At 30.7% G+C, this 10967-nt stretch overlaps 1 protein-coding gene across 1 annotated transcript; it reads left to right on the top strand.

The window, feature by feature from the left end:
- The first annotated feature begins 2349 nt into the window (after positions 1–2349).
- On the top strand, positions 2350–7126 carry LOC105790175 (mitochondrial outer membrane import complex protein METAXIN). Its single transcript, XM_012617638.2, has 6 exons — positions 2350–2659; positions 4186–4520; positions 4735–4811; positions 4935–4995; positions 5835–5997; positions 6756–7126. Exons 1-6 carry the CDS (start codon positions 2491–2493, stop codon positions 6938–6940), a joined length of 990 nt encoding a protein of 329 aa, XP_012473092.1. The 5' UTR covers positions 2350–2490; the 3' UTR covers positions 6941–7126.
- Positions 7127–10967: the final 3841 nt, after the last annotated feature.

The following is a 10967-nucleotide window of genomic DNA, read 5'->3' as shown; positions in this document are numbered from 1 at the left end:
TTCGATACACAAGTTAATTTCTCAAAACATCCCTAAACTATCTCTTTGATTTTAATTTGGTTCCTAAATTTCAATACATTCTAATTGAGTCTTAGTAGTATTAGTATTGTATCAATTAGGTCCTTTTATCAGCTTAGCCGTCAATTTAAGTGTTAAATGTCAGTTTGAACTTGAAGCACGTGAATCAAACTCTAAAGTCTTAAGTACTTGTGTACTTATGGCACGGACAGTTTGATAAAATTTAAGAGTCACGTGAATCGAACTCTGAAGTCTAAGTACTTGTGTACTTATGGCATGGACTGTTTGATAAAATTTAAGAGTTATTTTCTTTTTAACATGTTGAATTGAAACTACACTTGTGTTTATTATTTGATTCATGTGATTTAAATATGCTCCATGTTAAATTTGAGGGGACATGTAATGCTTAAACTAATGACTAAGCTGATGGAAGGGCTTGATTAATATAATATTGATACTTTGATAAATCAATTAGAAGGTTTGAAGTTTTGAGTACTAATTTAAAATCAGGACAATAATTTGCGAACATTTAGTGGAATTAACCCATATATATTTATGGGAATATATTTGGTATATTATTCATTGAGTTTAAAACCTCCACAAGCATAGTTCAAAAGTTGTAATGTCTGATTTGGGTTTGGCTTCCTTCCATTACCATTTTAGCCATTATTATCCTATATATGTTTAATTATCATTCGCAAGTTGACTTTGACATTCATATTCGATGGATGGCTTTTACAGAATTGAATGGTGATGATCAATATATTGTATATTAATGAATGAAAAAAAATAATGGACTTAAGTAAAATCTCCTTTTCATATTCAATACATGTTTAATTACTCGTTCTATTTATTTTAAAATATCAATTAATGACTTTTTAATCTCGGTGAGTAATAATTCTCTTTTATATGTACGAGTACTGTATAGATTTATTTAACTGTGCTAAAACTCTAAAGACATATACTAAAGTGACTTTTTATGTAATTTTTAAATGATATTTTGTTGAACATTAAATTTTAAATAAATTAAAAACAACTATTTATACGTTAAAATTATATAAAATGATTGGGTGGATTTATATTTTTATGTGCACGGTGAGTACATTAATATTGTTAATATAATGGCAGTAGCTTGATATAATGCAACTTGAAACTAAAATCAGTCGATAATAATTTCTACCTATTCGCAAATCTTGCAAACCAGTGTTAAGCATGATAATCACTTAGCAATCAACTTATTGGAATATTATAATAATTGAAAATATTATCGTAAATGGACATATAAATAATCGATTGTGGATAAGATTTGTCAAATTAATCGAATTCGAGAACTCGATCAAGTCATTGTTATTATATAATTCACTGATGATTTCGTTTATTCATTTAAGGTTTATTTAATAAATTATTCAAGATTAGATTACAATTTCTTTTTGTTTTTTAAATTGATTTATAAATTTTGAACTTAATTTAGGGATGGCAATGAGATAAGATGGATTAGTAGGAAAAAGGGAGCAAATGAGGCATGGGTAAGTTAGGAGAAGGAGGAATGTTGGTTGCTTCGGTTTTTCTTTGGACTTCGTTGTCTCCTATTTCGAAATATTATGGATTGAGTTGTTTTTAATGGGTTAGAGGCAAGTAACCTGATATCATAGGCTTAAGTAGAGTGGTGTTATGATGTGTTTCTAATAATCTTATATGAAATGTGGTAGTTAAGAGATGATATGATAATTAATAAAAAAGTTCGCATGTTAAAAAGTTGCGAGTATAAGGGTTCTCACAAAGGGGTCCGCGCGAAAGGTCTATATGTATTATTCGAGGGCTGTGATTAGAGGTGTTCATGAGTTGGACTAGGCTAGATTCAGGCTGAGTGTTATCATAATATTAACATATTTTATGCTTACCTCAAGTTCGATTTAACCTGAAATATAGACATAAAATTTTGTCTAATACCACCCATATTTGTACATGACTAACTTAACATTTTAGATTCACCTATATATTTTTTTTTGTTTTCTTTAAACATTTAATAAATTTATATATATAATTATCTTAAATTTTTTTAATATTTATGTTATAGGATTATATATTATTATAGATTTAATTTTTGTATGTTATAAATTATACAATATAATATATTATACACATATAAGATGATCAAGCTGAGCTTGAGGTCGATAACAATTTATGAACAAATCCTCTCAAAATTATTTATTATAATATTAACATTTTTACTAAATTCTCTCAAATTTTATATGAATTTTTATTTTAAATAGATACCCAACTTATGAGCAAATCTACTGTAACTTAAACCCAAAAATAAATAAACAAATAAATATGTTGAAAAACCCTACCATCTTAAAAACGCTTCGTTAAACCCCTACTCTCGAAACTCTTTTCAGCTTGCTCTGGTATTTTTACTCATCGGAGCAAATTACAAACAGCCATAGCTGCTAAGTGAAAAAGAAAAAGAAAATGGAGCAAGTGGTGGGTGAAAGGGAAGCCGAAGAGTTCACAGTGGTCGCAAGGAAGCCTTACTTCGGTCTCCCAACTGCGTGCCCTATTTGTTTGCCGCTTTTCATTTATCTCAAGCTTGCCCACTTTCCCTTTCGTTTGTCTTTCAATTCAATCTTCCCTGATTCAGGTTTTTTCTTTCTTTTTCCTACATTTCAATTGGGTTTCTTTTAATTTTAACTTTCTCTTTAATTGTCAATTAAATTCAAATTGGATGGATGCTGAGCTAAAATAAATTCTGGGGCTGCAGCAACATTGCCTATCTTTAGTTTTCACACACACAGATGTTCTTAGCTTCGTTGGTTATACAATTTGGTTTATGTATGTATGTGATTCAATTGGGTTTCTTTTAATTTTAACTCTCTTTTCTTTAATTGTCAATTAAATACAAACTGGATGGACGTTGAGCTAAAATAAATGCTGGGGGTGCATTAACATTGCCTATCTTTAACTTTCATACATACGCATCTATTGGGTAGTTTGGTTCTCTTAGCTTTATTGGCTGTATACAATTTGGTTTATGACACACTATTATTATTTTTGATTAATAAAAGCAGAATAGTCATTCAAGTTGTAAATTGGATATATATGTATGTAATTCAATTGGGTTTCTTTTGTTATAATGTCTCTTCTTTAATTGCTCAGCTAAAATAATTGCTGGGGTGGATCAACTTTGCCTACCTTTAGTTTTAGTTTTCTTTAATATATATAGATGTATGTATAGGATATGTGTGTATATATATAGGGTTGTTTGAATCTCATGGCATTGTTGGTTATACAATGTAGTTTATGACACTCTCCAATCTTTTATTTATAAAAGTGAAATAGTTCTTCAAATTGTAAATTGGATATATGTATGTGTGTATGTATTAATTTAAGGGCGTCACTTTAACCAGTAGGACTGCTAGCCATTCACACTCCAATTGCTGTGAATATTGGCCTTAGAGAGAGTTAAAAAGCAAAATAGGAGCTCTAACATCACTTTATGGCTGCTATTTAAAATTAGAGTTTTGAGCTACCATTGAGCCAAATATCAGTTAAGAACTTAACTGCTATAAACTGTAATAAGTAATAACCACTTAAAACATTAAAAATTTCAAGGGTGTTGCTTGAGGGTTGCTTTTGTAAATCTAGATTGAGGTTTTGGGAGGATAAATTGGGTGCGTTGCTTCACTACTACGGTAAATTTTCAATTGGGAGCACTTGAATCCTGGTGATGCCTTTTTTTTTCTAGATAAAAACTCTCTTAAACAATCTTCTTGGCATGTTCTTATAGCATGCTCTTTTGGGACATATGTAAAGCTTGAAATTGATGTTCACCTCTATTTTTGTGTTTTTATGAACCAGACAATGATCTTACTTTTATGTAATGTTAAGTATGGGGGCATAGTATTGGAATATGTCAGTCAACCTCACATCATTGTTAAAGGTTTTGTTGGTGGTGTTTTCACTGTTTAAAAGATTGGTTGAAGCCCCTTATTTTTCTGATAGCACTAGTGGCCACTATCTGATGACCTGCTTATAGCTATAATATTTTACTGTCATATTTCTCTATCATGAGTATCTGTATGTAAATTGTGTTTGTCACATGCAAGCATGTACTTGGGTAAATAGACATATCCATGTTAATGCTTTTTTTTAATAAATTTCTGTCAGATCAAATTCCTTATGTTGAATCTGGTACTTACGTTGCCTACAACAACGAGAATAGTGGGGTTGTTGAGTGTTTAAAGAAAGATGGTATCGTTGATCTGGACTCTGAATTCCAATCTGCCCCGGATTGGGTATCGATACAAGCTATGATTAACTCTTGGTTAGCTGATGCATTGACGTACGAACTATGGGTGGGTACCGATGGAAGATCAGCCTACAAGATTTATTATTCTGATCTTTCATGGCCAATAGGAAAAGTTCTTTTCCTAAAGCAAGTGTATAGTGTTAAACAACGTCTTGGAATTACTAAAGACAATGCCGAACACAGAGAAGATGAGGTCCCACTTTTCCCTTCAATTTTTCCATATTTTTTCTTCCCTCTCTTTCTCTCTTGTGTTACTCTACCTGCATGTACACGTTAAATCATGCAATGCTTGCATTCGCGCTACCAAGAAAATGTAGCATGTGCTTTAATATACTGATGATCATGTGCGTTGAGGGTTGGTACTAGATTTTCAGAATTGCACTTCTTTATATTCTATCTGTGGGCAGATTTACAGGAGAGCAAAAATTGCTTATGGTGCTCTATCTACTAAGTTAGGAGAACAGAACTTCCTCTTTGATGATAGGTAATTCCTTTTGGTATCCTGGCATAGATATTAAAATCTGTTGGCTGTAGAAATTTTAGTTTCTCAAATAGTATTTTACTCAAACCTAATGATATAGGCAGCTGGATTATTACATGTTTGCAGGCCATCAAGCTTGGATGCAACTTTTCTCGGACATGTTCTTGTCACCCTTCATGCACTACCTGTGAGTTACCTCAGAGGCTATACTATTTCACTCGTTTTTTTATCTCTGAAAGATTATTTTGGTAATAACATGGTTGATTTAAATCATTATAAATTCTTAAACTTGGATTTAAATGTCTTTCGTGTTCTCCTTCGGAGTAGTTTTTGCATCTGCTAAACATTCAATTATCTGAAAAAAACTTGAGTCACAAGGAAGATGAATACTGGCTAAACCTGGCTGTTGATGGGAGCAACACTAATTCACGTAGCTGTATACTGTTGTAGTAATGGAAGCATTCATGCTGATTATATTTACTGCAATAATCTTTATAGCTTTTGCTAATAAATGATGTGTTTGTACTACAAATTCCTTCATTTGCATGACAGATATTCTTAATATGTATAATTTATGTCGAATATAAGCGTCATTTAATATATTTTGTGGAAATTATGAACAATTTGATAGGTTCTTATAACAACAGTTATATGGTACCTGATGCCTGATGGTGTATATTAATATTGTAATGACTGTCGCTGCTTTGACCTGAAGACAGAAATTATGAGTTTAGGACTGCTTTTGTTATATGGCATATTAAATTAGATCATTCTGTAGGTCCTTGTTATAATGGCATAGTGATGATTGACTTTTGGAATTATTTTTTTATTTTAATCATGATTTTGAGTTAGTATCTGCTAAAGATATTTCCTCTTGAAAGGAAAAGAAACATAAGTTGAAATCATGGGAGAATTCAAATTAGGATATTGAAGATCCTTTGTATGAATGAGTAACACAGTTTCTAGTACAGAACTTTTACCCTTAACCTCTTTAAAACATGTTCCTTTGCAATTCTTCACCACCAGGACACGTCAGTGCTCCGAAGCAAACTCTTGGAGCATGACAATATTGTCAGATATGCCGAAAAACTTAAAACAGAGTTGATAGAGTCTGGTTCATCATCTTCTGGTCCACAATTTCGCTCAGTCCCTTCATCGTCAACTCCTAGAAAAGGTCCCTCAAATTGGAGTAAGTTACTGCACCCAAAAGTATCTTTTTCTTTCTTTCGTTTTTCCTTTTGTTAATTTGTTAATATTACTTTGCTTGGTTGCTTTCTGGTCTTGGCCTTCATCAACTTCATATGTTAATCATTTTTCGGTAAGAGTACCACGGAAGCTCCTATACTAGGAGTTAGATTGCATTTTGATTCTACTACTTAAAAAATGGTCAAATTAGTCCTTGCACATTAGGTCAAAAAAACAAATTGGTTATTTTTATTAAAAATTTCATTCAATTGTACTGTTAAAAACTGGTCTGGTTAATGGAATAACCAAAGAATGACACGTTGTGTGCCACGTGTATGTCATGCTGATATACATAGACCAGTTTTTAACAGTAGAAATAAATAGAAGGACCAGTTTGCTTTTTGATCTAACATACAAAGACTATATTGCCCTTTTTTTTAGTAGAAGGGGCAAAATGCAATCCGACTCCTAGTACAAGGGCCTTCATGGTACTTTTACCTCAATATTCTAGTCTACAATTTACAGTTACAGAACTTATCCCTTTATAACCATTCAAAATGAAAAGAATCATGATTAATTGACTGCTATTGATGTTTTGAATGTTCTGCTGGTGATATAAGGAATGATCCAGTTCTTCGTTTGTAGAAAATGGTTGTCAACTAACCTTAAAGAGTGGTCTAGGGCGCTCATTAGCAGAAACCCTATTTATCTTGGTAAACCTTAGTATTGAAATAAGCATGGTTCGCTTTTGTCCCCAACTAGGTTCAAAGCCGAAGAGCAAGCCTAAAAGGGAGAAAACAGAGGAGGAGAAAACTTTTAAGAGGAGGGCGAAATATTTTCTAGCTGCACAGCTACTCGCGGTTCTGCTTTTCCTCTCTGTGATGGGCGGTTATGATTCTGGCGACCTGGAGCTCGACGACGAAGATGAAGGCATCTCTTTCAATTGAAACAAATCTCTCAGTTACGGGTACTCATTACTGACATTTTTCCCATTATTAGTTACAATGTTAGTGGTCTGTTGAGGTTGAGCTATTAGTATTTGCATTAACATTGTGGTAAAAAATAAGAACATACATTTAAAGATATGATTTATACAATATTTAGGCAGCATTTTTTGGTTTGAACCTTTGTAATTCATGTGTTGTATTTTTTTTTTTTTAATTTTGCTTTGAGATAAATTAATGAAGGGAATAAATAGCCTATATTAGAGGGGTCATTTGAAACTTTTGTTAGACTTCTTCATTATAGAAGTAACCGTATTCGACACCCGTATTAGGATATAAGAGGGGATATGACCTCCTAAATACATAGAAAAACTTAAAAGAACTTAAAAGGATTGAACATAACATATTCATGTCTGACAAACACCGGTATTGGATACATGTATCTTGACATTTATTAGAATATGGGTATGGAGATATGATCATGGTTATCTAAATCGGACCTGTCTAGCTGTTTGGACCGGTTGAATTAGGAATCATCGGGATATCAGTTCAGAGAAAAACTTTTTGACTGATTGAACCATGCTAAGATTTGAATATATTTTTATTTTGTATGAATTTTTAATGATTTATTTAATCAAATTGTCCGGACTAGTGACTTGATTGGTTCAACCATTGGTCTGATAAAGAAAACATCGGATATGATCCCCTAATACAAAGAAAAACTTGAAAAGCTTGAAAATACTAATGCCTGACAAATGCCCGTATTTAGATACTCGTATTCGACATTTAATAGGATACGGGTTTAGAGATATGACCCCCTATGGGACATTCATTTGTATTTGACATTTATTGAGATCTAGGTTTATGTCATACAAGCATTCGTATTTGTATACGACATATCTGACATATAATTACGAGGATATGACCTTATGAAAACATGGAAAAACTTAAAAAGATCGTAGGTACACATGTTGGGCAAACACCTGTATTTATCACTAACAACTAGCACTAGAATCTGAGTAACATAGAAACCATCCGTGCTGCAATAATGCATTTGATTATGTTGGTAAGGTTCACCAGCTGAGATACAAGACTGCCATTTTTGTTGGCATGTTAGCTCTTTCAGGTATGCAACAGTATATATTAGTAATCACTCAACTATGTTTTCTTTATTATTTTTTATCACTCTACTATGAAAAGTTATAAAATGGTCATCCAATTATTTAATTTTATCTTTTGGTCATCCAATTGTCTTGAAATTTTTGGTGTTTTCATTTTTACTTTAGTCAGCTAATGATCAAAAAGACAAAATTAAATAATTAGGTAATCATTTTGTAATTTTTCATTGTTGGATAATCAAAAAGAAAAAAGAACATAGGTGAATGATTACTAATGTAGTTTACACTAATTATATGAACTTTCTAGTAGATTATGAGATTGGACTATGATTACAAGTGTGACCAAACATGAAATATTTTGGCAATTCCAACTAGAAAGATCAAAGATAAGCAATCAAATTGCTCTATTATTATTATTATTATTATTATTATTATTATTAGAAGTCTAATTTGGGCAGCTCATTGGAAAATTCAAGGAGCTAATTTTCATATAAGAAGAAAAATTGAAGCCAAAGTTTGAAAATAAAACCAAAGTCAGATTATGTATGAAAATTTTATATATTGAATTTTGGATTTTGAGTTTCAAAATTAATATAAAATTTCATAATAATAAAATGATAAATAAAATTTTGAGCTTAAAATGAGAGTAAGTCTAGATTGAAAATGCTTCTATAGTTTACATTGAGTAAGGCTCGAACTTTTGATTTCAAAATATTTAAATATTTAACTTACATTTTAAATGTCATAAATTTACATCCTTCCAAAAGAACATAACATCACGGATCTTTACCCACTTTTAGGGATCAATTAAGGGTGTAAATGAAACATTGATGTTTACAAGTTACTCGAGTTCTACTTGAAATAAACTCAAACTTAATTCGATAATTATCAAACTAAGTAGTTCAAGTTATTGATAAAGTCAAATTTGAACTAGTAATACTTCACTCGAATACCCGTGAAACTCATCAAGCTTTTCATTTTTAATATATGTTTTAAATATTATTATATTATTAAATTATTTTATTGTCATTAACATATATTATTAACCCTAAGTTTAATTATTAAGTTGAGTTTAAGCTTGAATACATATAAGCTTAATCAAATTTGAGTTTCAGCTTTAGTACAAAAATTGATAAACAAGATTAATCGGGCTTGAGCTCCAGTAGCTCGATATATCTTGAGATTAACCAAGCTTTAGGGGTGAATGTAAGGGTGGCAAGCAGTGGCCTTGCCTCCCCTCCAAAAAAGATAAAATCATGCAATTTTATACCTTTATGTATAACGAAAATTTAAGTTAACATATGATAAAATTATATTTTGAGCCCCCAAAAATGAAAAAAAAATTGCTCAGTTCCTTTTGGAATTTATGAAATTAGAAATTAATAAATGATAAAATAATATTTTGACTAGAGATGCTTGTGGACCGAGTCAGACCGGGTTTAGGGTCGGACCTATGCAAGGTATCTAGACCAATTTTCCAAGCTTAAGCCCAGCCCAACCCAAAAATTAAGCTTACTTTTTATCCTTGCTGACCCTATTTAAGAAAGGTAAACTTGGGTCCAACCTAGATTGCCCATATTTGATTTTTTTTAAGATTTTTTTATTTAAAAATAATTTTTAAAAAATATAATACACTAAATGCTCTAAAAACGCTAAAATAAAAAAATTTAACACATTAAAAAGTATTTATATTAAAAACACTTCCACAAATATAATAAATATTTTATTATATTAAAAATACAAATAAATATAATAAATATTTCATTGTATTAAATATTATTTTAAAGTTTTATATTTTAGGTTGGGTTATTTAGTTGGGTAAGTGGTTTTTTTTTACTTTTTATTTTGGGTAATGAGTTTAATTGTCATAAGGTTAGTGATTTAACATAAATATAAATATATATAATTATTATTTAACATATATAATTAATATAATATTTTTCTATAACATAATATATTCGGGTTGGGTCAGGCAAAAAACTTGCCCAAGGCCCGACCCATATATAAAATCCTCTCATTTTTCGAGCGGGCCTTTGAGCTAGGGAGAATAACTCAACCCATGAGCAAACCTAATTTTGACTTCTTTAAAATTTACAATTTAATCCCGACCCCTATTAAAAAAGATTTTCTAAATTTACCCTACTAAATTTAAAAATAAATATTTGATCGAGTTTATCCAACTATAAATTTCGAATCGAAGTAACCAATATTCAAATCCAAACACTAAAAGTCGTCAGAAAAATGTGAACATAAAAATGGTCATTTATTGGTCTTTACTCCATCAAACACGACATTCATAAACTAGGCTTTTGATTGACATTGACTTCGATGCTATCATATAATAATACTTTCCACAAATGAATTAATTTGATTGGTTCATTTATGTAATAATTATAAAAAATAATTAATTTAAGAATTTTAGGTCAATTCGCTCCTTAATATTCCAACTTTTCTGGAGACTCCAAGTCAATTTTCATCTATTAATTTATTGCACTATTTTATATTAATAAAAAATTGTCATATAAAAGAACAATGTTTTCTGTAGTTTTATTTTTTAAACCGTATTAAATGTGTTATACGTTTATATAAATTTTAACGGGTAGACTATAAGAATAGTTACTTTTATTTGTCTCAGATTACATTTTAGTCACTTATGTTTGAAATGTTACATTTTAGTCACTTATGTTATTGTTTTGTTACGAAGTGATTATTTTGCCGTTAAACTCTGTTATCTCCCTAACGGTAGTCCTACTTGGCAGTCCAAATGGGTTTTAAATGCCAATTCAGATGTCTAGTTGCTGGGATGAAAATAGGTTTTTAATTAAATAAATTTAATTTGGATTGTCATGTAGGACATCCAAGTTGGCATTTAAAACCCATTTGGATTGCCACGTAGGACCGTCGTTAGGGAG

The sequence above is a fragment of the Gossypium raimondii genome, chromosome 8 (genome assembly GCF_025698545.1).
Source record: "Gossypium raimondii isolate GPD5lz chromosome 8, ASM2569854v1, whole genome shotgun sequence".
NCBI lineage: Eukaryota > Viridiplantae > Streptophyta > Magnoliopsida > Malvales > Malvaceae > Gossypium > Gossypium raimondii.
The sequence above is the reverse complement of the archived record's forward strand: the minus strand, read 5'-3'. Positions and strand labels throughout refer to the sequence as shown.

Bases quoted from the DNA above. Each gene is read 5' to 3' on its own strand.
- LOC105790175 (XM_012617638.2), top strand. From the start codon at position 2,491: ATGGAGCAAGTGGTGGGTGAAAGGGAAGCCGAAGAGTTCACAGTGGTC. The intron at 4,521-4,734 runs GTCCCACTTTTC...ATCTGTGGGCAG, and splicing joins CCGAACACAGAGAAGATGAG to ATTTACAGGAGAGCAAAAAT. The intron at 4,996-5,834 runs GTGAGTTACCTC...CTTCACCACCAG, and splicing joins TCACCCTTCATGCACTACCT to GACACGTCAGTGCTCCGAAG.